At 50.7% G+C, this 25,232-nt stretch overlaps 8 protein-coding genes and 1 non-coding gene across 9 annotated transcripts; 6 read left to right on the top strand and 3 right to left on the bottom strand.

Annotated features, from left to right (window-relative positions):
- The first annotated feature begins 184 nt into the window (after positions 1–184).
- On the top strand, positions 185–3,946 carry SEPMUDRAFT_85558 (uncharacterized protein). The gene has a single exon (XM_016910389.1). The coding sequence runs from the start codon at positions 381–383 to the stop codon at positions 2,649–2,651; it is 2,271 nt and encodes a 756-aa protein (XP_016760618.1). The 5' UTR covers positions 185–380; the 3' UTR covers positions 2,652–3,946.
- Positions 3,007–3,234, bottom strand: SEPMUDRAFT_43969 (uncharacterized protein; the record flags this gene model as incomplete). Its single annotated transcript, XM_016908909.1, has 1 exon — positions 3,007–3,234. One exon carries the CDS (start codon positions 3,232–3,234, stop codon positions 3,007–3,009), a length of 228 nt encoding a protein of 75 aa, XP_016760619.1.
- Positions 3,947–4,869: 923 nt separating the features above from the next.
- On the top strand, positions 4,870–4,941 carry SEPMUDRAFT_t37. Its single transcript has one exon. It is a non-coding gene; the product is annotated as a tRNA-Met (tRNA).
- Positions 4,942–5,592: 651 nt separating this feature from the next.
- SEPMUDRAFT_133233 (uncharacterized protein) lies at positions 5,593–7,123 on the top strand (the record flags this gene model as incomplete). The annotated part of the gene is made up of 1 exon (XM_016902551.1): positions 5,593–7,123. Exon 1 carries the CDS (start codon positions 5,678–5,680, stop codon positions 7,121–7,123), a length of 1,446 nt encoding a protein of 481 aa, XP_016760617.1. The 5' UTR covers positions 5,593–5,677.
- A 46-nt stretch (positions 7,124–7,169) lies between these two features.
- SEPMUDRAFT_149153 (vacuole-associated enzyme activator complex component) lies at positions 7,170–11,399 on the bottom strand. Its single transcript, XM_016905375.1, has 3 exons — positions 10,974–11,399; positions 10,557–10,719; positions 7,170–10,483 (listed from the first exon to the last, which is right to left on the bottom strand). Exons 1-3 carry the CDS (start codon positions 11,039–11,041, stop codon positions 7,865–7,867), a joined length of 2,850 nt encoding a protein of 949 aa, XP_016760616.1. The 5' UTR covers positions 11,042–11,399; the 3' UTR covers positions 7,170–7,864.
- Positions 11,400–11,761: 362 nt separating this feature from the next.
- Positions 11,762–12,858, top strand: SEPMUDRAFT_149152 (RNA polymerase subunit). The gene has a single exon (XM_016905374.1). It carries the CDS (start codon positions 11,989–11,991, stop codon positions 12,499–12,501), a length of 513 nt encoding a protein of 170 aa, XP_016760615.1. The 5' UTR covers positions 11,762–11,988; the 3' UTR covers positions 12,502–12,858.
- A 362-nt stretch (positions 12,859–13,220) lies between these two features.
- Positions 13,221–16,975, top strand: SEPMUDRAFT_85548 (uncharacterized protein). Its single transcript, XM_016910388.1, has 2 exons — positions 13,221–13,293; positions 13,496–16,975. Exons 1-2 carry the CDS (start codon positions 13,237–13,239, stop codon positions 16,847–16,849), a joined length of 3,411 nt encoding a protein of 1,136 aa, XP_016760614.1. The 5' UTR covers positions 13,221–13,236; the 3' UTR covers positions 16,850–16,975.
- Positions 16,976–20,027: 3,052 nt separating this feature from the next.
- On the top strand, positions 20,028–20,930 carry SEPMUDRAFT_108006 (uncharacterized protein; the record flags this gene model as incomplete). Its single annotated transcript, XM_016900712.1, has 3 exons — positions 20,028–20,344; positions 20,429–20,735; positions 20,841–20,930. The coding sequence occupies 3 exons, from the start codon at positions 20,028–20,030 to the stop codon at positions 20,928–20,930; spliced, it is 714 nt and encodes a 237-aa protein (XP_016760613.1).
- Positions 20,931–21,413: 483 nt separating this feature from the next.
- Positions 21,414–24,281, bottom strand: SEPMUDRAFT_149150 (ubiquitin carboxyl-terminal hydrolase 14). Its single transcript, XM_016905373.1, has one exon. The coding sequence runs from the start codon at positions 24,257–24,259 to the stop codon at positions 21,836–21,838; it is 2,424 nt and encodes an 807-aa protein (XP_016760612.1). The 5' UTR covers positions 24,260–24,281; the 3' UTR covers positions 21,414–21,835.
- Positions 24,282–25,232: the final 951 nt, after the last annotated feature.

The raw sequence follows: 25,232 nt of genomic DNA, 5'->3' as shown, positions 1-25,232 counted from the left end.
CAACATCAAACTTCACTATCTTCGCATACTACCTGCAGTAGACCAGGACGATCATCATGAGTCGCTCTACATATGGGGGGCCGAAGCTGCCGAAGGACTTGCTAGAAAAGGTGTCAGGTGGCAGAGTCGCCAAGCGCAACCACCAGCAGACGAGGAAGGAGAAGAGAAAGGCGGACAGGACAGACAAGAAGAGGCATATACATCCACGATCGAGGGTGGAAGTGGAACAAATTCCCAAGCCCAGGGTGAACATAAAGGTGCCAGCGAGAACGCTAGAGACGACAACATCGGTTCCGAAGAAGCGACAACAGGTTACTGTCTCCGCGAGTGAGGACGAGTTCGAAGATTTCGATGGCGAGGAAATCAATGGAGCCGGCAGCATGGACGGGAAAGAGGAAGACGAGGAGGACGATTATCCCATCGCAGCGAAAGTGCCCAAGGCTGTCCAAGCGAAATTGGACAACGATGACGCAGAAATCCGTGCGCTGGAGAAGAAGCTGGGCATGCGGGGCAAAAGCAATAAGAAAGTGGGAGACGATGAACTGGATTGGCTGATAGGCGGTGGACTCAGTTCGGAGGACGAGGATGGCTTTCCGCTGGCTAGTAAGAAGAGAGCGGCACCTGAGGATGAGGATTGGTTGAGGCAGAAGAGACGGAAGGCAGAGAAGCAGAAGACAACAAAAGTAGTGGAGCCGGAACTGGAAAGTAGCGGGTCCGATGAGAGCGATGGAGATGACTTTGCGGAATTCGCAACTGGTGACGAGGACGGCTTGGAGGGTGGCAGCGAAGAGGATGAGCAGGAGGATGATAGTGAAGAGGAGATCGAGAATCCCTTCTCTGCTGATGAGCTTTCCGACGATGGTCTGGACGAAGACGACGAGAGTGTGGATCAAGCACCAAAGGAAAGAGAGAATCCATATGTTGCACCTACGGTCAAGAATGCAGCCAATTCTTCGACGCCAGCAGCAGGAAAATATGTTCCACCATCAATGCGTAAAGCCGCTTCCGGAGACGCAGAACTCCTGCAGCAGCTTCAGCGACAACTAAATGGGCAAATGAACAAGCTCTCAGAAGCTAACATGCTGTCAATTCTTGCTGCCGTCCAGGATATTTATACGAAGAACGCCCGACAACATGTAACATCAGTCCTGATTGAACTCTTCAAAAATCGTGTATGCGATCGTTCTGTACTCACAGACAACGAAATGATCCTCCTTGCTGGCTTTGCGACAGCAGTCTACCGCACCACTGGAGTGGATTTTGGTGCACAACTCCTGGAAGCAATGGTAAACGCATTCGACCAATACCATGCCGAGAGCAACTCCGAAGCAAAGCAGACTCTGAACATCCTTGCCTTTCTTTCAAATCTCTACACCTTACATGCTATCGGGTGTGAAGTCATCTTCGACTACATCCGCATCCTGCTTGAAAACTTCTCTGAAAGCAATACCGAGTTACTGCTGCGTGTCATCCGAATATCTGGACAACAATTGAGACAGGATGATCCTACGGCCTTGAAAGATATCGTACTTCTGCTTCAACGAGCCATTAATAAAGCCGGTGGTGCGGAACAAGTCAGCGTGAGGACAAAGTTCATGATCGAAACCATTCACAACCTCAAGAACAACCGTACGACCTCCGGGGGAGCAGGCTCAGTCAGCAGTGTCGAGCATACTGCTCGCATGAAGAAGACTCTCGGTCAGACCAAAAGTCAGAAGACATCCGAACCTTTACGAATCAGCCTAGCAGATATCAGAGATTCGGAAAAGAAAGGTAAATGGTGGCTGGTCGGTGCATCTTGGCGTGACCCTGCAAAAATGGCCAACAGTACTAGTACAACAACAATCCTGCAGTCAGCTCCTATGCCCCCCACCAGCGAAGACTCCTCTGATTCCGATCCAACTGAACTCAACCTGGACGCCCTCGCCCGTGCTCAAGGCATGAACACCGATGTCCGCCGTGGAATATTCATCTCTGTGGCCGGTGCTGTAGACCCTGTTCACGCACATCTTCGCCTTCAAAAGCTCAACTTGAAGAATAAACAACAATTGGAAATCCCTCGTGTGTTGATTCATTGCGTGTCAGCCGAACCGGTGTATAACCACTTCTATACTCTGGTGGCCTTGAAATTCTGCTCGGGACGCCGCATGGCCAAAGCGTGGCAATTCGCACTTTTCGATATTTTCCGTCGAATTGAAGCTGACGCTGACGCGGAAGAAGGAGAGGAGGAGTTGAGTGTGAGGATGATCTATAATGTTGCGAAACTGTACGCCACCATGGTCGCAGAAAACCTATTGCGCATCACGATCTTGAAGCCTCTGCAGTTTATGGCTTTGTCCCTCAAAGCTCGGATTTTTGCAGGAGTCCTTATTACGACATTGTTGGTACAAATGAGAAAGAAGCATGGGAAAGAAGGTTTTGGGAGCGCAGTCGAAGAGTGTTTCAAGCAGGCGCATGGAGTGCCGGACATGGTGAAAGGGTTGGATTGGTTCTTGGAGAGTGAGCTTTTGGGGAGTGACATGTTCGGTAGCAGTAAAAGAGAGAAGAAGGTTGTAGCTGCTGGAGTGGAGTATGCTGTGGAGGTTCTGAGGGACGAGAAAATGATAGAGGGAGTAGCTTTTGAGGGGAGAGGTGGGGAAGAGAGTGATTGAGATAGGTACCGTACGGTCCGTACCTGTCTGTTCTGGCTCTTTCGACGGGCTCCCTCACTCTTTCTGGCCACGGCGCTCGCCACTTTCGGCCTGAGCACGTTGTCGTCCGCCTGATTGATCACATACAGAAAACGAGGACGTCATGGACCACCGGTACGAACCAATCTTTCAGTGGCGGTGCAGCAAGAGTGTTTAACAGAAACAGCCTAATTCGATACCACGAATCGGAAGAGAGAGGGAAAGAAAAAATGCACGTTCTGATTTCGGCTGTCTACTCTCCTCGGGCAGCGGCCACCCGCTCGGCCATTACATTGTGGTCATGTCTTGGTACTACAGGAAGACAGGCGCGGGCCACTCAATTCCGCTGGTGGAAGCAGATGCTCCAGCGCTCCTCATCATATGGATCTCCCTCCACCGCCATGGTGGAGTGGTTCAGCTGGTTGCTGAGAAAGACAACCATATCGTATGGCTGGAGGTGCACATGGAGCTGTCGGTCTGTCCAGTGCTGTTTAGTAGCGGCTCTTCGAACGAATAAGAAAGGGGAAAGCGCTTGCGACACTGTACATTCTGTAAGCTTTGCCATGAGGTCGAGCTGAATGTATCTCGGGTCCAGGGCACCGATCAGCCGCTCGTATACTTCTTACGCTCTTAGTTCATCGACCGCTGCCTACCTTAGTTCTCGCCCTCCCCCTGACTTCTTCGTACAAGATAGAGCGGTGACTACGGAAGGGTGAAGAGCTATGAATCGGGCGCATCCTCTTGACAGATATCGCATTTCTCATCAGGTTGGGGATTTGCCGTCTCAACAATGCTTCCAACAGGTAAAGCAGTCAAGAGTACCTTGCTGATTAAACTTCTGGAGTTGACATTATAGTCCGTAGCCAGACGCGTACGAGCGGCAAGTGGGCTGTATATTCGCTGCTCTCATCAAACGTGCGCAGCGACCGTGCTTCTCGAGTATATGGTGGCAGCAATGTACCTCTCGATCGATTACGGGGCTTTGGTCAAGCGTGCTGCTGGACCGAGCACATGTTGTGGGCGCACATGGCGCAGGTGTAAAATGGAATTTCCTCCGGCTATTTCGCGCGCTAGGGTGAGTGACTTGTAGGTCCAGGATGGACAGTAGGTCTTCGTGCCGGCCTCGTCCTTGGTTCAGAGAACGTAATTTTTCTCAAGACGCTGCAGCACGCTCGGTCGCTCGTCCTGAAGCTTGTTGAGAATTGAGAGGGACAGGAGTCCACGGACACCGAGAATAATAGTATTTTCTATTGGTATACTTCTGATGGTGACGATATAGGGGCATGTAAATTCTTTCCTGGAACCCGGCATATATGGTAGGAAAGCCCTCGCAACGAGGGAGGATTTCGCCCGCAGCAACCGATCCATATGCATAATAGCTTCCTTCTTACGTGGATCTTGCTTCATTCCTTGGAATATATGGCTTTCTTCAAAGTGATCGATGCTACATGTAGTTGCTTGCATGCTTAGAAGAAGCCTGCTAGACATACTGTCAAGCCGCAGCAGCAGAAGAAGAAGTGCGAAGTCGTTGATAATGAGTATATTATCAATATGTGATGTTGTAGCAAAGCCCGATCGTCGAAGCATGAAATGTCGGAAACTCGCTGTTAGCATCTCCGCATTGTCTAAAAGGCTGCATGACATGTTGCCCTTGCCAGAAATATGAAGACTTTCTTTTGATCAAAGCTCGGCGCTGCCTGGACGTGCTCTGGCAAGTTCCTCTCGAAAGTATGATCAGATCAGATCAGTGCCGCGGCTCTTTTGCTCTCGGTTTACGCAAAGGGGCATGTATATATATCATGTTTGCACCTCAAGAGGTGTGAAGCAAACATACCGTACCTAGCTGGGCGATTGCAAGGATGATAGATTGGTCTAGAGGGTGATCGAGAGAAAGCGGGAGTCAAATCCTGTCCAGCAGCTTCGTAGATCTGTGAAGGAAGAATGGCTACAATGCTTGGGTTCTCCCTGCGAATTTGTCAGTCAGCTCTATGATCTCAATGACAGCCATGGAGGTTGCGGCAATGGTACACGAGCAGCATTTTTAGCTGTGGTAGGATACTCCAGTGCTGGTAGAAGTGTCTTCAGTTCGTCCTTCGCTGGTGAGTCGTATTTGTTGGGATATATATGGACATATATTCTGCTTTGTCATCAGCACACCAAGTAAATTGGTGCAGTTGAAAAGAACATGGAGTAACGAATCAGCTTCGTAGATCAGCGGAAGATCGCCGGGCTCATAACCCGGAGGTCGACGGATCGAAACCGTCCGATGCTAACATGTGAACTCCATCTTTTTGCGTCTTTTTTTCTTTTTGATCTTCTTTAAAATCATCTTTTTTGCCAAGCTCCCACTGTATGATACAATCTATATATTCTATATCGCCGATGCTAAGCACATCAGAGCGGGTTCCTTAGCGTAAGCACATTCACCGACCTTCGACACCGACGATCAGCTACTAACGGCAAACAGTCAGTTGGTTAGAGCGTGGTGCTAATATGGCTTCCATACCATCTAAGTAACGCCAAGGTCGAGGGTTCGACCCCCTTAGGGACCACTATTATATCTGGTGCTCTACATTCGCAACGTAACAGTTGACGACCGTTCCTTTTGCTTTTTGTTGAACTACATGTAGTCCCGTTGTTGTGCAACGCATCTACCAGCTTGACCGGACTTTTTTCAAAGCTTAATTTTGGACAGAAAAGTCGTGGGATATCGCTGCCAACCTTAGGTAAGGTAGTTCACTTTTCTCCTATCTTGAAAACATCATGTCCTTCTATTTTTGACATAGGTTGCTTCTGGCGTTGTTCAATCAACCCCCATAGTGACACACCCGAGGAGTGTAGGAACAACGGAACTTCTTTGTCACCACCATGGCGATCTCAAGTGCGATGGAATCGCCGGATCCGGCGACAACACAGATAATCTCTTTGTGCATAAGGTAAACTCTTAGTCAAGACGGCCAGCTGCGGTCTTTTGCTGTTCAACTACAACATACCATACACTCAAGACGATGGGTATCAAGGCCGACATGATTGCCGGAGAGGCAGCAATGGAGGAGCTCGAGTCTATCATCAATGGCGAAAACTTCATCTTTGAAGACACGGTCAATGAAGATCTGCAGTCTAGCGTCGAGAGCGACTTCTCATCTGAGGAGGAAAACACGACAATCGAGGAATTGGATCTGAGAGAAGAGAGAAGTTTCTCGGATGAGGATTTGATTGATGAAGACATTGAGCTCTTTCGAAAACGCCAGAATAACCCCTTATTCGCAAGTTTTCACACACCATACATTGATTCTGTGATGAACGAGGTGGAAGACATCGCAACTCTGGTCAACATTGAAGATTTGGGAGCAGATACCTCTCCTATCGACGAAGCCTACCCAACTCCGTACGACTGGGTCGAGTATGAGAATGATGTTGCTGAGGTCACAGCGGAGAACAACGACATAGTGGAAGTGTTTGGCGAACAATTCGCCACCATTGCAGCAACTGGAGGCAATCTACTCTCAGCATGGCTGCTCATATCTGCCTATTTCCACGTGTGCAAGGTAGCAGGAACGTGGGTACCCGGAAAATTGACCAAAGAACGATCAGCCTCGCTCGTCTCAGAATATGGCCATCTCATCCTCCGCGCCGCAACAAAGTCCGTCGAAGAAATCTCTCGATTCACTGCATCTCTCGGCTCAAACAATATGCCTCCCGCACCGCAGCAGCATCAACAACAACAAAAACAACAACAACACCTTCCACCACGATGGCAACAACTCTTCCACGAATTCTCCCTCCAAGGCTTCGAACACGAAGACCTCATGATGCAATTCCGCAAACTCCTCGGCGAAACCTCAAACCCCAAAGTCGCAGAAACCATTTTCGAGCAAACTTTCCGTAACCTCTCCGCCGAAACTAGACTTCTCAACTTTGCCCCGGCTTTACAGCAATACTTCTTCTTCCCTCACTCCTCCTGCTCCTCCCCGAGCAACGACGAAACTACCTCTGATGACGACGACGCACTACGCGCCCTCATCACCAAATTTAACCCCGAAGCTAACCTCATGTTTCTGAATAACATGAAGAAGAACAAAAGGGGCAATACCCGTATCTCTGAGAAGGAAAAGGGTCGGTTATCTCATCCTCCTCCTCCTCCTTCTTCTCCTTATCCTGTTTCAAAAAGGAGTTTGCAGTCCCAGGGTCAGTCACAGGAGAAAAAGAAGAAAATGCAAAAGACAAAGACTGAGAAGAAAAAGAAGAAGACAGTCAAAAAGACGGGGAGTAGTAATGATGGTAGCAAGAAGAAAGTGGGAGGCGGAGTTTCTGCGGGCAGGGTGATGAAGAAGGGGAAGCCTGTTACAGCAGCAGCAGCATCAGGGACAAAGATGACCAATAGCGCTACTACTACTAGTGACACTGCTGCCACGATCGGTGCCAGGAGGTACAATTTGAGAAGGAGGAAGTAGAGTACCTTAGGGAAAGAGAAAGGGGTCTACACAACGTATGTACGAGATCATTTCGTAATCATTGGCATTAATTATGTAATGTGCTTCTCGCGTGTGTTACCTGCTCATTACTGTAATAAGTACAATCTTGTCCCGAGAGGACGCTCTGATGATGCAAGCACGACTGTTATATGATGCTCTTATACTTCATGTATGCATCCGGAACCCAATTCCATCGCTATGCCAATGTCACCACCAGTTCCCAAGAGCGCCGCGCTGTACCAAGAATGACGAAAGCACCAAACTGCCCACCTCCCGGCCAGCCTAAGGGCAATGGGCTCAGTCAACGGAGCAATGGGGTGTATGATGTGCTTTCTTCGTCGGCTTTGGGTCGCAAGTACTGTCGTTCCTCAATGCTTCCTCTTCATCACTATCAATCTGTCTGCTAATCTTCTCTTTACCTTTGGCAGACTTGACCGGAACAGGTCCAAGCTCAACCTTTGGGGAATCACGGTTGGCACCAGAGACAGAATCTGGCGTAAGCTGATCTGGAAAATGCACATATCCGCTACTGTCCTCGGAGGACCCTTGTGCCCTGGCAGAAGAGAAAGTCTGCCACGAATCATCCGACCTCAGTCTTCCAGGGGAGAATTTGCCACCGCTTGTTTCAGCGACAGCATTGTCGCCAGTTTCACTGTCCTGGACAAAGTCCACAAAGACTTGTCGGACAGACTGGAACGCAGCGCTTGAGGCTCGAGAGCTCTACTTCTTGCTCTTTGCGGCGCCTCGACTGCCTGTAAGTCTACTACCAAGGGTGCCGAGACTACTCTTATTTCGCTGATGGCCCGTTGGAGCTCCTGGGGCAGGGCGAGCGGCAGGCTGCTGGAGGTGGTCGGGCTTCGGCTGAGGTGCAGGAGGCTGAAGCGTCTTCACCGGTTCCTTGAGTGGAGCCGCTGCGTCTTCAAGGCCGTGCTGGTTGATGAGCTGTCGTCTCTGTGAACGTCTGACCTTCTCTTGTGTAGCCTTGAACTTCTCCAGAAGTTCAGTCCACTTGATACCACCACCATCTTCACGATTCTTGAGCCGATTGCGTTCCCCGAAGTTGCTGAGATTGCTTGCGGCTGGGACTGGAGGTCCTGAGCGATCGCGGATGTGGAGGTAGCCTATCGCCGACACACTGTTCAATCTGTTCTTGAGTGCCGCGAAAGCACTACTCTGTGGTAAAAGCATGAGTAGGCCATACAAGCATTTGTACAAGTTGGGATGTCGCTCGGGCTCAAGGAGTTGCATGCGCAGGTATGTAAACACGGGCGATTCAAGAAGCTGCACCAGCTTGTCGATCTGAATAAGCATGTTTACTGTCATCTCAATCTCGGAAAAGATGAGCAGTAGGTTGTACGCCTGTTCGTAGGCTTGCGCTAACAAACACAACGAGAATGTGGCGACTGCGTTGTGGCACCATGCCTTGAACAGGACTGTGAAGAAGCTCTGTCCATCCTTGCTATCGAGGTTTCTCAGTCGTCGGCGCAGCTCACCAAGCTCAGGCGCAGTAATGAGGTTATTGTTCAGATTCTGCACCATGATAGATGCAAACTCGACATCATCCTCATCGTTTTCCAGACAATCTGCCATGGTCCTGAAGATGCGTTCTGCCGACAGGGAGAGACACAACTGCCGTATAATGAGGTTGCCTCTGGACTCCAGTAGCCGGCGGTCAGTCTCGAAGAGCTTCAGGAGATTAACCATGAATGAAGTGAAGTAACTCTGGTCACTACTCTTGCTGATTTCGGATAGAAGCAAAAGATCGCGAGTGACGACAGCTTCTGCAGGATCACTAAGCGTCTTCAGGAGTGCAGGAAATGTCGCATCTTGGATGGCCAGGATCTTTCTCGGTGACTTGCGATGCAGCATGATCAACCACGCCAGTGCGGCCACTCTGGTGGCTTCATGCTCATGCAAAAATTGCAACGTCAGTGCACTCACGGCGGCTTCGTAGTCGAGGTCCGGGTGAGCATCCACAACTTCAGCATCTTCAACCGGCGGCTCGGGAGTGGCGACGTCGGGCGTCCTAGACTCCGGAACCTCTGGCGTTCTACGAGCCGCTCTACCACTCAGGGACTCTCTCTTTACATCGCCTGCATTATCCCTCAATGCTCGCATCCCGCTGGTGGCGTTGGCGACTGTTGCAGCTGGAGTCGAAGTTTGTAGCGGCTGCTCCACACTTCCGCCGTGTGCTCGTGTTGGATCATCAGGAAGAGACATGATGTATCTCATGAGCTCATTGTTAACCCTCTTCGCTTCGTCGCTGACGTGGTCATTGTCGTGCGACAGCGCAGGCAGTAATTGCTGCAGGAGAGCTGGTGTAAAAGGGAGGATGTCCTCAGGACAGATTTCGAGGAAGGTCCCGATCCAGTTCAGACATGTAAGCTGCACTGCCTCCTCTCTTGACCGGGCTAAGAAGTCGACCAGTATTGCCGTGATTCTTGGATAGTCAATCTGCACATCCTGTCCTGGGATCCACTCGTCCTCGGCACTTGGGCCCTCTGCATCCTCCCCGTCTGCGGCAGTGAAAGAGGAGGCGCCATCTCCGATTGCATCTTCTTCACCTACAGCGATGTCGGGCGTCTCTGTCGCGAGGGTTTCGCCATTCTCTCTACTCTCGCGACTCTGCGCAGGATCCGCTTCGGGTTCCTCCACGTCGCTTGTCGGATCTTCCACGGCATCGCTTGCAACGCTTGCCTTCCTGTCAAGCTCATGATCGTCTCGGCTTTTTCTGCTCTCGGCCACATTCTGCTTCACTTCGGCAATCTTCCCAATTTCCTTCAGAAATCTCTTCAGTACCTCCTTGGTCGTGTTATGAACGTCTGCAGCGCCGTCGCCGAGAAATGTCAACAGACCTTCGAGAAAACAGGGCAAGTAAGATACCAATTCCAGGTCGGGAATTGAGTCTAGCAGCAGAATCCATTGTACCAGGAATGTTCGTGCCCAAGGATTTTGTACATTGATGCGCTCTTGAAGTAGGGGAATGAACTTGGCCAGGTTGAAGGCTTGGGGGATGTCGACACTTTGATCTGGAGTGAGTTCGGCGGATTCCTTGCCTTCGGTGAGCAGTACCGATGTGTATGTTGCAGCCGACTCGGAGACGATATCCTTGATTAATCGATCGAGCAGCTCGGCGCCATTCTTGACAGACAGCTCGGTGTCGGCAGCGAGTTTGCTGAGGGCATCAAAGACGTCATTAAAGTAGATGAGGATTTCGCCCTTGGCGACTTTGGCAATGTTATACATGCTCTCGCAAGCATAATATCTGACTCTCGCATCTTGGTCGGAGAAGCATGCCAGCACTGGAGGTACTATCTCTTTCAGGTAGCGTGCAACTTCCTGTTCGACACATCATCAGTCATGTTGTCAAGGGAGAAGGAGGGGGAAGGGGCATGGAGCATGCGTGACTCACGGCTCCCAACGCTATGGCAGCGGCGGCCAAACCTATGAGGCCTCCATTGCGGGCATGTGGCTGATGAACGGCATAAGCATAGTCGTGACAGAGCTGCCACACAATCTTGCCGATTCTCTCGTGGTTCTGTTCGGCAAGGGCGGCGCGGATAACCGTTTCGAGCCTGCAAGCGTGCTGGGTCAATACATGTTTGTCTGTGCCACGAATGTCCACATCGTAGTCGTCATGGTATGGGCAGTCCGTCGACCTGGGCCGACTCGAGCTGCTCCGCACGGCTTTCAAGAAGGCTACGGCCATATTGAATGGGGAGCAAGCTTCCGGAAGGGCATTTCCGTGTGGATGTGGTGTTAAGTGGATGTAGTGTGTGTGTATGTGAAGAGGGCAAGGTGAGGGATGGTAAGGTCCACGAGGACTCACTCGAGCGCTCCTGCTTTCCTCTTGTCGTAGAACTTGTCCGACAGCAGTTTGAGCGAGTTGGAATCCATCTCCGCAGCTCTTCCCTATGCTGATCTGCCCTGCCCTGCCTTGCTCTGCTCTGTCCTGCCTTGCCTGGTGTAGAGATGGCTCGCCTCGTCTATCCTAGCCCAAGGTACCTTGGTAGCTCTCTGTTCCCGCGCGTGCCTGCGTGGCTGCCTGCTTGCCTCGCTGCAGCATGTAACATCTGTTGGGTCGTGTCGGGTTGCGCCGTGTAATCGTGTCGTGTCGTGTGATCGTGCTGTGCCCGGATCCGTGCTGCCCAGTGCACACTCGCCGACATGGACGTGTCCTGGTTGGTGTTCTCCGCGGAGACTCGTTCGGCGGCGGGCGGGGCGGAGGGGAATATGGTGGCCCAGAAGGGTATCGACAGGAAGGTAGGTAGGTAGGTACCTAGCTAAGAATGACACATGCAGTGTACGACTCTGCTCAGTCCAAGTTACTGCATTGCACCGCCAATACCGCGACCTTTGCTTCAGCCTCGCTTCCAGCTTCCAGCCCAGCTTCCATCCACTGGACCAGGGTCGTCTCCACCGCCACGCTTCGGAAGCCACTGCCGGATGCTAGACTAGCGTGATCTGCCCTACAGGAGGCTAGAGGACTTTCTCACAGAAGTCACAGAACAGCCATCCATCTTGACGACGACGGCTACCACCACCACAAAACCCACCGTACCGGCGCCAACATGTCTGAGCTGTAAGCATACCCAAGACTTGCTTTTGTTGCCTCCTGCTGATAGCGCCATGTAGTTCTCGCCTGTGGCGCGTTCTTCGGACCACGAAACAGATGTGCCAGGATCGAGTACGCATCTACACTTTTGCCATTGCACCACCAGCGACATCCACCTCAGTACTGACATGCGCAGGGATACGAACTCACCGACGAAGAATGCAACATATCCCTCGACGAATTTCGAGCTCAATATGCCGACGAGCAGGGCACACCTCAACGAACGAAAATGGCCTTCACCGCGCGTCCCTCCGAAGCCATGATCAAACGATACACTCCCATCACACGCCCTGGCCAGCCTGAGAAAGAGCCTGAGATTGGCACTATCCACGTCGAGTTCGCCAATGAGACTTCTGTGGGCATCAAACACCTCAAGCAGTTCGCCCAAGAACTGTCGGAAAAGAACTACTACACTGGCATCTATGTGTCGCAGGTCGCGCCCACGTCTGCTGCGCTCAAGATCATCCCCAGTGTACTACCGACGGTCATGGAAATCTTCAGGGAGGAAGATCTGCTCGTCAACATCTCCAAGCACGAGTTGGTGCCCAAGCACATTCCGCTGAGTCAGGAGGAGAAGCGTGGTCTGCTTGAGCGATACAGATTGAAGGAGACACAGCTGCCGAGAATCCGAGTGGACGATCCGATGGCGAGGTATCTGGGTTTGCGGAGAAGTCAGGTTGTGAAGATCATTAGGAAGTCGGAAACTGCTGGGCGGTATGCTTCTTACAGATGGGCCATCTGAGGTAGCACGTGATACGAAGATGTCTGAACACAAGACGAAAGTAGGGAGAGTGCAAAAGCGGATGATATGAGCATAGCGAGGCGTACGGTGTTTGGTGTAAGAGTACGTCTGAAGAATCAATTATACCACAAAGGTCCTGGGGTGGTGAGACTTGCAGTGCTGTACATGTGAGCTCGTATTGTGACCCAGGCAGCTATGCTATTACGTCTACTGCGATTCCGCCAACAGCTGTCACGAGCGTCAGTTGGGGAGATCGATGATTGTAACACCAAAAACACAGGATAGCCAGCCACTGGAAGGGCGGCAGCGGAGAGGAGGCCGATAATACACCCGAGTCGTGTGACTAGATGGCATAGCATGGGCGGCAGATGCGTACCAATATGTTGTTTTGTGCACACCATTACATGAGCATCCACATATTATTCTTCCTATACCTTACCTTTAGTTGCCTATGTGTCGAAGCGACATGCTCTAGCGTGCTCGTGACCATGCCGTGCTCGCAACGACTGGACCTATGTTTCGATACCTGCATGCCAAGCGCTCCTTGGACGCCACGATTCGATGTGGCCATGATGGCGTCCATCATGTTCTGGCCTTCTGCTGCCACTCTCCACGCTCATCCTCTTTCACAATACAGATACCTATCATCATGATGTACTCCAGGCCCCCCATCCATGTATCTGATGAACCATGATGACTATTCCCATGTCTTGGCAGCAGTGACACCGGGCAGAGATGGCTCGCGACGCCAACAGCAGAGAGACGCGACGCCTGTCACGCTTCGGCCGCAAAGTATGTAAGCTCCAGTCTCCATCATCCTTGTCCATATACATGTACCTCCTGGGTGGTAAGAGGTACCTTGGTGCCAGCTCCGCCACCAGCACCGCTTCCGCGTGAATGAACCACCACCAACCGACATCACAATGATTGAGACAACCTGAATATCATGAAGATGACGGGAGGGCGTAGAGTGCCAACTGACGACGACATACAGCTTCGCAGAGCCTCATTCATCCTCCCTAAGACTGGCGAACGCAGCAAACGCGTCTTCACCCTTCGAGATGCCTCTGCGCGCATGTCCCAGGACTATGGCGAGCACACTCGTCCCCTCTTGACTCAAAATGGAATCCGTCTTGCTGAGGATGACCGCGATTATCAAGAACCTACACTACTTCAACAGCTTCAGGATGTTGTCCAAGACCGTGCGCAACAGCTGTATGCTTTCGCCATCAGTCCGACTGGCAAAGGCATCTTCAAATGTTCCATCGGCTACCTGCTCGGTTCCATGGCCACTCTGATCCCGAGTATCGCGAAATTCTTCGGCGATAAACAGGACTCGAAGCATATGGTCGCCACCGTTACCGTCTACTTCCACGCTGCGCGAACAGTGGGAAGTATGCACGAAGCAACTCTTCTCGCACTTTTGGGATTCCTCTATGCCGCTTTTCTCAGCTTCGCCAGTATGGGCGTGAGCATCTTCTTCGCACATCAAAATATGATCATGGTCGGACACGCCATTGTCTTGATCATCTTCGTGGCTGGAGGATTTGGTCTGATGGCGTATGTGAAGCAGCAACTCGGGAACCCGCTTGTCAATGTTGCGATTTCTCTGGCTTCGCTGGGAAGCATCACTATTCTACTGAGAGAAGGTTCGATACAAGCTGGAGCTTTCTCTTATGAGAGAGTCAGCCAAGTATTGGGCATGGTGATTCTGGGCATCTTTATCGCAAGTGTTGTCAATGTTGTCTTGTTTCCGACGTTGGCGAGGAAGAAGTTATCGGAGCAGATGGAGAAGAATACAGACCTGCTGGGCGAGATGCTCATCTCTATTGCGCGAGCATTCTTGCATGGCAGGGAACAGGACCTGGAAGACGAGTACTTCAAGACTCTGGCCAAGGAGCATCTATCGAGCCTGAACACCATGAAAAAGAATCTGAATGAGGCAAAGAAGGAGCACTATGTTTTAGGAAACGAGAGACTCCATGCTGTCGAAGCGAAAGTTGTGCAGTGTCTTGCTGGACTCTCACAGGACCTAGGAGGACTGAGGAGTGCTGCACTTGCACAGTTTGCGTTTCTTAACGAGCAGCCGACAGTTGCGATGAATGGAAGATCACAGAGCCCTGTAGACAACGAGACTTGGATCATGAGTCCAATACAAAGCCCCGCTCTGGAGCCACAAACACAGAATTCGAGAAACCTGGACGTGATCAACGAGATACCAGAAAATGGCTCGCTTAGTAGCGAAGATAGCACGCCACGGCCGCAACGTAAGTCATCCACGACGAGCCTGTCCCATGGCACGAACGGCACGAACGGATACTTTGTCACTCCTAGTGGAACCGGAACGCCCTATTCGTCGTATACAGACTACTCTGAACGAGACTACGCGTTGCACACACCTTCTGGACATCTAGCCAAGAGTCCTGGAGACATGTTCGTGGCATTCATCAGTCAGTTAGGTCCACCTATCAAATCTTTGGTCTATACATTGAAGCAGACATTGGACGAACTGCCATTCTATGAAAGCAGAGAGCCGAGCTGGAATCCATGGGCTGTACGAGATCTCGAAGTAGCTGTCAGTGAGCAATTCCATGGCAGTCTGAGACATGCTGTAGAGCTGTATCGCGAAGAGCGAACAAGGGCGCTTTCGGCATTGTACCAGAATCGGGCTATCAGCGCCGCGATCAATGCCCAACACGGTGGCAAGAGTTCGTTCTCAACCAGGACGCACACTCCTGGAAACAACTCCCCTGTTGACAGGAGGCTACCGCGTAAGCACGACACGCTCTTCGACAGAAAACCAGAAGAGGTATTGGCTGATATCGAAGAGGTATCGGCGTGCTGTGGACACTTCTCCTTCGCATTACTAGACTTTGCAGAAGATGTGCTGCACTATCTCGATGTCCTCGATGATCTCAAAGCGGAAATGGAGTCGCAAAGAACAAGCTGGAACTGGCTCAAGTTTTGGCGCAAAGACCGGAAATCTTCTGGAGACTCCTTTACCCCTCGGACGAGCACATATCCAGAGCACAACGAAGAGCCCGATGGTGGGTATCATATTCCGGAGGATATACGCAAAGCTGATCGCTTCATCATCAGCGCAGAAAACTATACACGACATCAGCCTTGGTATTATAGTATTTATAGAGCTTTTCGCTGGCTGAGAAGAGACGATACACGCTTCGCTATCAAAGTCGGTCTCGGAGCAGCTCTCTACGCTCTCCCTGCCTTTCTCCCTGAATCCCGCCCTTTCTTCCTTCACTGGCGAGGAGAATGGGGACTGGTCTCCTACATGGTTGTCTGCTCCATGACAGTGGGCGCCACCAACACCACCGGCTTCAACCGAATCTGGGGCACAATCATCGGAGCAGGGTGCGCAATCATCGCATGGCTGATGTCCAATCACGGCGGAGTCGCAAACCCGTTCCTCCTCGCCTTCTTTGGCTGGCTCATGTCTCTATACGGCTTCTACGTCATTGTCGGGCAAGATAACGGCCCCATGGGAAGATTCATCATCCTCACATACAACCTTAGCGCGTTATACTCCTACAGTCTGTCCATCAATGACAACGACAACGACGACGATGAAGGCGGCATCGACCCCGCCATCTGGGAAATCGTCCTCCACCGCACGGTATCGGTGACTGTGGGCACGATCTGGGCAATCATCGTCTGTCGCTGGATCTCACCCATCTCCGCCCGTCACAAGCTCCGCGAAGGTCTCTGTGTCCTCTGGCTCCGCATGGGTCTCATTTGGAAGCGCGACCCCTTGGCAATGTCGCTCCTCGGCGAACCCGCATCAGCATACATGGATATACGAGAAGAAGCCGAACTCGTCTCCTTCCTCGCAAATCTGCGAAGCTTGCGCAAAGCCGCGTCTTCGGAATTCGAATTCCAGGGGCCGTTTCCAGATAAACCGATTGGGAATATGCTCGACCGTGCGGGACGAATGCTCGATGCCTTTCACGCCATGAACGTCGTCATTTCCAAGAACCTCCAGGCCACGCCCGGCGAAGCCGCGGTCCTCCTATACACTCGTCCCGAACGATTCGCCCTGTCCGCACGCATCTCCCATCTCTTTACCGTGCTGGCGAGTAGTATCAAACTCGAATACCCGCTTAATGATGTGTTACCGAGCATCGACGACACGAGAGATCGATTATTGGCGAAAATTTCCGAGTTCCGAAGGACAGAGCAGGGACGCACCTTGACGCAGGAGCAGGATTACGAAATGTTGTATGCCTATGTGCTGGTGACGGGACAGCTGGCCAAGGATATCGAAGTGGTGGGCGAGGAAGTCGAGAGGTTATATGGGACGTTGAATGAGGAGAATTTGAAGTTGCAGTAATTCGACAAAAGGATACGAAAATAACAGGATCAAGAAACAACATTGCAAGAAAAAGAATATGTTGTGGATATTGAGAGGTTGATAGTCAGTGATACGAGGAACAAAATAATAGAATGCTGTTTTCTGCCAATAAGTCAGTCAGTCAGTCAGTCGACCAATTGTTGAAACGGCTACTACCCTTCCCCCTTTCTCATCCCCGTTCTGAACACTCGATGGAAACATACCGCTATCATAACTTCCCTCTGCCTATCTTACCTATAGAAGGATATTTCAAACTGTATAGAAGCTCTAGCCTCTTTCTCTTCCTCTTCCTCTTTCTCCTCTGTCATTATATAGCTCGAGGATTCTTAATATTGCGAATATTAGTTGCCTACCTACAAGTAGGTAGACAAGGGCAAGGGAAAGTGAAATTGGCTAGTAAGTAGCCTTGTACATTCGCTCGCCTATAGTCTTCTTTGTAGTTTGTACTGTAAGCATACTAGCTAGCGTATACATGTATACCTAGGTATATAAATACTTTCGGAAAAGAGGATCGAGAGCTAGAGTAGTAGAGTAGTAGAGTAGTAGAGTAGGTAGTGTTAATACCTCTAGAACCGACTCTACTTCAAAATGGATTGGCGATTGTTGAGGCTAATATAATGATTGCATGAGTTGTAGCTGTGCGTGAGAGGAAGGGAAAGAGGAAGAAAACAAAACAGACCTACTAAACCCGAGCAAACATACGAGATTGCCACAAAATGTCCCCCGCCCCCCTAGATAAACAAACAACCTGCAAACAACAACAACAATCGTGACGATCGAAGGTCTCAGGGGGTAGCTATCTACTGCATCTGTGTATTCATCATACAGTACAGTAGATAGCTACCCAAAAACGACCATCCCTCCCGTTGCAGGGCTCTCATCATCGCATTCTCAGTTCCAAGCAGACAAGCAAGCAAGTAAGCAGGCAAGTAAGCAAGCAAGTAAGCGAGGGAACGAGGGGAGATGCAAGGAAGATGCAGATACTACATGTACTGTAGATACCAGATACCAGATACCAGATACCAGAATGCTACATACAGAGGCAACGGTGTAAGTTGTGTAACTGTATACATTCTCACTTGACGATTTTCATGTCCAGACACGAAATGATTGTTTTTATTGTGATCGACTCTACTTTTCGAATAAAGCTTCTCCCCTACCTTACCATTCCATTCATCTATTCAACTGTTCAATCTATCCAAGAAATCAAAATACCAAAAACAAAATCTCCAGTAAAATGAGTTTTCCAGATACAAAGCTACCCACCTACCTTACCACCGTGCACCGTCCCTGTACACAAGCAAGAGATGATGAAATCATAGACTCATGAAATCATCAACTCACCAAAGCGGGCAGTAATGAGATGTCTGGATTTCCTATCGTAGACAAAACAAAAGATCTTCTGGGCCTTGCTTGTCAAAAAAGGTTGTATTTTGAACAAGCTGGGGGGGAGCCTGGAAGAAATGGATGAAATGGATGAAATGTATGAAATGGAATCATCAATGGATGGATGAGCATGGATGAGCATGGATGAGCATGGATATGGAGGGTTGGTTGACTGGGGGGGGGGGTGTTCTCGCCGAGAAGTTTAAATTGGTTGTTTGTGGGTTTGGACTGGAGGAATTGGGGTGGATATAGAGGAAGAGGAGGAGGTGGAAGGTAATAGAAGAAGGTGATTAGATAATACACCCGTAGGTATTTGTTTTGGGGCGTTGAATTGATTGTCTTTGTTATAACAAGTGAAGAAAAAAGTTGATACAAAAAAGCGAGGAGAGAGTCTTGTCGAATGCAAGCGGCAGCAGTGCCCGAGAGAAACATGGAATATCACTGTTTGTAAGGGTGCTCCCTCATCACGGCTCTAAAAGCATATCCCCATTTACCTTTTCTTGGGCCTCCAGGTACCAGGGGCTATCAGAACTAGGTAACTAATATTCTAATCGTCCATCCTCGTCGGTCGTTCGGTCGTCGTCGACGTCAATCACAAAAGACACAGTCAGTCAGTCAGTCCAATCATTGATCACGAATAAGTCATCATAAAAAAAAACATCAATCATGCCAGTCCAAAAAACTCGAACTTTCTCCCAAAAAACCTTCCGAACCGAAGCCGTCGTATTTCTTCCTCTTCTTCTCCCCTTCATTCCCTCCTTAGCTCCAACCAAAAAACCCGAGACCGGCAGATGCACGTTCCTATCTGTCTTTCGTCTGTTGCCTGTCTGTTCTCTACGTAACAATCAGCATCAGTCTGACTTTGCCCGGAAAGCTGATTTTCCGAGTGAGGCGCAATTCCCTAGAACCATGGCGATGCTTACGAAACGAATGAATTTGATTTGTGGAAATCCCCCTCCCCTGACAGCTGCCAGGTATGTTTAAATGCATGCTTAATGGCTTTGGACCTGGATGTGAAGATACGAAGTTGTACGGTAGCAACGTGCAGAGCCAGGGTGGGGCGGGAAACGAAAATGGGGGATGGCGATTGGATGCTGAGGAGGAGAAGGAGGAGAATGGACGAACAGGTATGGTATGTACTGTATGTACAGGTGACAATGTACATCAGTTGACTGGACTGGGCAAGTGGGCAAAACCCTCATTTTAATGATTCATGACTTGTGATGGGGACAGGCCATGGCTGGTTCATGGAAGAGGAGGGCCCTTGCATTGTTATTCCCAACACCACGCACGCACTGGCTGGGTGAATTGAGGAGTCGCTTGCTTGCTTGCTTGCTCGCTCGCTCGCTGCATATGGAATCATTTGAGTTGGTGCTGACTGCTGGGTGGATCATGATTGGTCTGCGACCACATCATCGATGGATGGAGGGCTCAGATTGCAGTTACCACGCACTCTCCATAAGTAGTGTCTAGATGGCCGTGGCCACGTTGGGATCGATTCCTCTTTTTTTTGTCCTCCCTCTCCGCAACGCTCTTCCACTTTTTTCGCACATTTGTCTCCTATCCCAAACGAGTCAAAAACGCGTTAACAACAGATCAATCATGAAGACGTTCATCTTGGGCTTGAGCTCGCTGCTCAGTGTGGCCGCAGTGCCACATATGATGACGGACCCAGAGCCACCGTCGCTCTGTGACAAGTGTAAGCAAAGAATCGATATATCAATAAGACCCAACGGTCGATCAACAAAACAACAACACATGCTAATCCAGTATGATCCGTCCAGACACCGTGGCACTTCTCAAGGACAACACTGCCGACAACCAAAAGGCCCTCCTGACATTGGTGGTCAACACCGCCGTCATTGGCAACTACACCTCCAACCCCGGATCTCTCATTGCCGTCCCCGGTATTCTCGCTCCGGGTGAGGGAGACTTCGAAGGCGTCAACTTGCTCCCCTACTTCTCCGGTGGCCTCGCATCCACCAACGCCGGTGGCTTCTATGGTGTATCCGTCAACTTCCTCGACGGTGGAGGTGCCGACCCCATCAAGATGGGCTACCCAGCCAACGACGTCAACAGCGCTCAATAGTAAGTTCTTCCTCCCTTTCATCGATTCGACCTGGATCGATCCCAACAACAACAACTAACAACCTCCCCCTCCCTCGTGATCAGCATCCTCCTAACCCACCTCTACCCCTACTTCGCCGGACTTCTCGGATGCTCCCTCTTCGGCGCCACCGTCGAGCCCTACCCCGGCCGAACCTCCATGTACGAAGTGCACAAGTTCATGGCTCTGGACGAGCACGAAGTCGGTTGGTTCGTCACCAACGTCGGAAAATCCGCTGCCTCTTTCGGTGTCACCGATGACGATGTCGCCACTGTCGGAAAAGCTTTGCTGGACACTTTTGGAATGAACTGTGCTGCACCCGTCGCTATTCCTGCGACTGCTGAACCCGCTCTGCAGGCGATTTGCATCGAGGTATGATTTTTTTTTCTTTTTTGGCATCCCTTCCCCTTCCTTTCTCCCCCTCTTCCCATCGATGTGTGAAACGAACCATCTCGCTAACTCCTTTTCTTTCACCAGCCAACTTGCCCATTGGCCGATCCTCCTTCATGCGAGCTCTACCCACCATTCTTCTTCGAGCCTTACCCAGTGGGTGGAGGAATGAAGTAAAGAGAAAAAAAAACAAATCTTAGTAATGAATGACCTGTGAAATGCTTTTAATAATACTCAAACCAAACACTTGGGAGGACGAGCTTGCGAGGACGACCTTAGGAGGAGGAGCTTAGGAGGAGGAGGAGGGGTATGGGGGGAACGTGGAGATAAAAATATAATGTGAACGTCTTTTGATGATGAACAACAACATTTAATCCAATCGAAAAGAAACCCTCGTGATGTCGCCGCCGTCGTTGGGGGTTTTTTCTTCTTTTCTCCAGTACTTATTACTGTTAGAGATCAGCTTGACGTGTGTGTGTGTGTGTGTGTGTGTGTGTATGTATGTCGTGCGCCCCTTTGTGCTGTTCGTCTTCATGGCCTTCGATACATGAGAGTTTGTTCCGTTGATGCTGAAGTGAGGTAGGTACCTCTGTATTCGGCCGGATGTCGAAAGAGAGTTGGAAGTACACGTGTACACGAAGTATTGGTCTCATGAGGTACGTCCTTGTGGGGTGTCTTATCCTCTATCCAACTGTCCAGTGATATCTCCACAACTACTACACTGCGTAGCCTTCAATACAATTCCTGCGAAGATGGAATTCAATGTTCAAACACATAAGCGAGAGAACAGAAGTAGAGGACTGATATGAGTCGATTGACTGAGCTTTCGTTACATACTTCCAATAACGATTGCTGATATAGTCGCGAGAGTCTAGTCGTATAGAGCAGCAAGTGATAGTTCCATGCCCTCATCTAATCCTTCTACTTTGTAATGTGCTCGCATAGTCTCAGCGCATCGGCCTTTACCAAACGGCTTAGTGAAACAGCGTAGCACGCCCACTTTCGTCCACAGTAATGAGCTGTCCGTTTCTGCCCGTATACCAAGTTCGGACCCCCTGGTAGGTGCCCGTCTGTTTGGCCACCTAGGCCTCTTCACCTTGTCTTCGAAAGAAGTAGATGTAGGCAAATTTGGTCATTTCCTGCACATCGCCGCCAAGCGCGACTTTCTCGTCGTTGAAGAGAACCCAACCAGCCATCTTCTTGACGAAGGCGACGTAATGACCCGCGTGTATAGAGCTGCCCTTGTGACACACGATGCTTTGCAGAGAGAATTTTGCGGGTTTATCGTCTTTGGGAATCTCGACCGCAGGTGCAGCAGCTGCAGGGGCATCGTCAAAGTCACCTGTGGCTTCAGGATGACTGAACAACCAGTCCACCGCACGTTCCATGTCACCACTGGTCTCCTTGAGCGCTTGACGAGCTTGCGGTTCAGCAAAGCCCATGCCACAAAGATTACTGATTTTCTCTGGGTCAGCGACCGGGGCAGCTGCCGCATTAATGGGATCGTCGATGCCAGGATCTTCCATGTGCTCAAACAACCAAGCAGTAGCGACTTCAGCGTCTGAATTACCAGTAGCTTGCAAGGCCTTCTCACATCGCACTCGAGGGAATCCCATGCTCATCAGCATATCGAGGGCAGACTGATTCGGCTGGAATGTGGAACTGGAGCTTGAATCATCTTGGTCAACCAATTCTTCCTCGTGCGCCCGGTCGTGGTTACTGCGGTACATCTCCATATCGAAGACATCATCGCCGACAATGACTGGCACGTCCTGTTTGGTCGGGACCCAATTGACAATCTCGAACCGTCGAGCATTGACCGCCAGAATCACGGGAAATGTCTTGAACAGACTCTGCTTGGTGAATGTCTTGTTCTTGCAGCTGGAGCATACGAGATCTACTACCTCCGGTGCGGTGAAGTCGTCGAGGCATTGCTTGAGCGTGACAGGCTCAAATTCGGTCTTACCGATGTCCTTGCCAGTGCCTGGATCGCTGTCAATCATGGGTGAATCGCCACCGTAAACAGTGCGAGGTGCCTTGGCTATCCGGTTGATGGGTACAGCAACACTGATGTTCTCCATCTCATCTGTTCTGTACTTGACCTTTTTGCAGCCCGTGCATTGCAACCTCTGCTCCATATAGAACCGGAACGCGTCGACTGGATCATAAACCTGCGGATATTGCAGCTCTTCTGCTTTAGACTGCGAGCGGGACACCAATTTTAATATGTGAAGTAGAAACTCGAATGAATCTTGCTGTCGCATACTGCTGAACTCGGCATGACCCTTGCCCACAATCTGTTTCAGCATGCTTGGAGCGATGCCCTTTTGGTGAGGCTGCTCGTCTGGGTGTTCTGGTTGCTGGACGTCTGCATCTGGTCTGCTGTAACGTCCCGACAAGAGACCGTCGGCAAGCTTGCGTAGCTGTACTTCGAGGTCCTCCCCGGGCTTCGCGATCTCCATTGGGCCCGTACTCATAACATCCTCGGGCCTGTAGTAGCGCTTGGCAAACTCGGGCATGGCAAACAGCGCTTGCAGCACGGAAGCAAGATAGCAGCTGTTGCCCATGTTCTTCAAGCCGGTCAGGCCAGGTCCAAACAACGGCTTCAACTGCCGTCCTTCCGCATCGGTCATGGAGAAGTCGTAGTTGAGGTTGTACGTGAGATTCATCTCGCCCAGACTCTTCTCCGTCTTCTCGCGATCAGCAATATTGACTCCCCAATGTGCCAAGTGTTCAACCAGCTTCGGGTCTTTCCGCTCCTCATCGCAGGAGTAGCAATAGATGTCAGCGCTGCCATCAGCAGAGATGGAGCCCAGCTTGACTGCCACATGGTGCTTGGTCGACTGTGCATGTCCGACCTGGTGGCTGTTGCCGGGTGCGCCTCCAAACTGTTGTCTCCCGCAGCCCAGGTTGCCACAAGTCAGGCACATCCACAAGTTCTCCTTCAAGTCGCATTCGCCACAGTGGCCCAGATCGCCGCTGGGAATCTGACGCCCCGGCTCTTGTTCGAGAAAGGCAGTGTGGTCGCAAATGGTCAGTTCAAGTTCCCAAGCCTTGACCTCCTCCTGCTGTGCAAACGTGTTGGCGCTCATCACGCCGGCCACGACAGTGGCGACATCCCCTTCCGGTGCCATGCCATCCAGACCACACTTGAAGCACTTGAGATTCGTCTTGGTGTCGTATCTCTGCTCGTTTGTCTCAGCCACCACTTCGACTTTAGTGATTTTGGCGGGCGAAGGGCCGTCTTCTCGCTCCGACTGTGCTTTCCGCTTGCGAGTTCTCTGAATGTTGACGGCGAGAGGATGATCGGCATCCTGAGCGTGCTGCGGACCGTGAGCTCTGTCGCCGGCGCAGCCTCCGTTGAAGCAGTGTAAGCAGACGTCGATTCCCGCAGCATCGTCAACGCTGTCGAAGCAGAGCGTGCAGTCGTCTTTGTACACGGCGTCGGTGGGTCGAGGAGGTGGTCGGTGGAGGGTTTTGACGTGCGGACATGTAGTGGTAGCCATGTTGGAAAATGTGTCGATGTTTGGGGAAAGCTTCTGTTTGGGCACGCGATGTCTGTTGATGATGGTGGGGCGAGGTGGAAGTGGAAAGTGGAGTGGCGTTACGTCAATGAATCAACGGTGAATGAATTATTGACGCCGAATTGACGCACGGAGACGGAAGGCCAAAGTGGCCAATTCTCATGAACGTACCTTACCTTATGAATCTACTGCATACAGCACCTTTCTTTGATTCTACACCTCACCGTCGCCGCATGCGGCACCTTACCTTACCGTCGCCGTCGTCGCCGTATGCGGCGTATAGCTTTGTTACTACTACCGCTTTGTCGCTATAAGTTACTTATCAAGTCGTCGCCGCCGTCGCTATTAAAGTACGAACTATATATATATTTCTTTACTACTACTACTACTACTACTACTACTACTACTACTACTACAACTATACCCTACCGAGCTAAGTAAGAGTGCGCTCGCTATAGTACTCGTAGCGTACGCTAACCAAGCCTATAGTATTATCGCGAACGTAACGCTCGCGCTCGAGATACTATAAGAAGGCGACGATACTATAACTACGTTCGAAGCGCTATAAGCCTTCGAAGCGCGCTATAATAAGGACGACGACTTAGACCCGGTAGATTAGATAGACGATTAGATAGACAGTTAGACGGACGGTTAGATAGACGGTTAGATAGAGCCTCTAACGCCGGATCTAACGGTAGATCCGACGCCGGATAAGAGTAATAAGATAGATAATACAATAGATAATAATACCGAGTATGTCCTCGGCGGCGCTATCCTTAGCGGCGCTATCCTCGGCGGCGCTGTCCTCGGCGGCGCTGTCCTTAGTAGCGCTGTCCTCGGCGCTCTTTGTAACTTACTACTAATACTCTCTCTCTATAGTAGTACCCTGCCCGTTGATCCCTACCCTCGCCGCCCTACGACTACTAACGCCGCCGATTTCTAGTTTTGCGCTACC

This window comes from Sphaerulina musiva (assembly GCF_000320565.1).
Source record: "Sphaerulina musiva SO2202 unplaced genomic scaffold SEPMUscaffold_5, whole genome shotgun sequence".
Classification (NCBI taxonomy): domain Eukaryota; kingdom Fungi; phylum Ascomycota; class Dothideomycetes; order Mycosphaerellales; family Mycosphaerellaceae; genus Sphaerulina; species Sphaerulina musiva.
Note: the sequence above shows the minus strand (reverse complement) of the source record. Positions and strands in the feature narration are given on the sequence as shown.

What these genes read in the sequence shown, in the direction of transcription:
- SEPMUDRAFT_149153 (XM_016905375.1), bottom strand. Translation starts at nt 11,041, where the DNA reads ATGGATTCCAACTCGCTCAAACTGCTGTCGGACAAGTTCTACGACAAG. An exon ending in AGGAAAGCAGGAGCGCTCGA is followed by an intron (nt 10,720 to 10,973) that starts GTGAGTCCTCGT and finishes GCACGCTTGCAG; the next exon opens with GCTCGAAACGGTTATCCGCG. An exon ending in CTGCCATAGCGTTGGGAGCC is followed by an intron (nt 10,484 to 10,556) that starts GTGAGTCACGCA and finishes TGTGTCGAACAG; the next exon opens with GAAGTTGCACGCTACCTGAA.
- SEPMUDRAFT_85558 (XM_016910389.1), top strand. Translation starts at nt 381, where the DNA reads ATGGACGGGAAAGAGGAAGACGAGGAGGACGATTATCCCATCGCAGCG.
- SEPMUDRAFT_85548 (XM_016910388.1), top strand. Translation starts at nt 13,237, where the DNA reads ATGGCTCGCGACGCCAACAGCAGAGAGACGCGACGCCTGTCACGCTTC. An exon ending in TGTCACGCTTCGGCCGCAAA is followed by an intron (nt 13,294 to 13,495) that starts GTATGTAAGCTC and finishes GACGACATACAG; the next exon opens with CTTCGCAGAGCCTCATTCAT.
- SEPMUDRAFT_149150 (XM_016905373.1), bottom strand. Translation starts at nt 24,259, where the DNA reads ATGGCTACCACTACATGTCCGCACGTCAAAACCCTCCACCGACCACCT.
- SEPMUDRAFT_149152 (XM_016905374.1), top strand. Translation starts at nt 11,989, where the DNA reads ATGGCCTTCACCGCGCGTCCCTCCGAAGCCATGATCAAACGATACACT.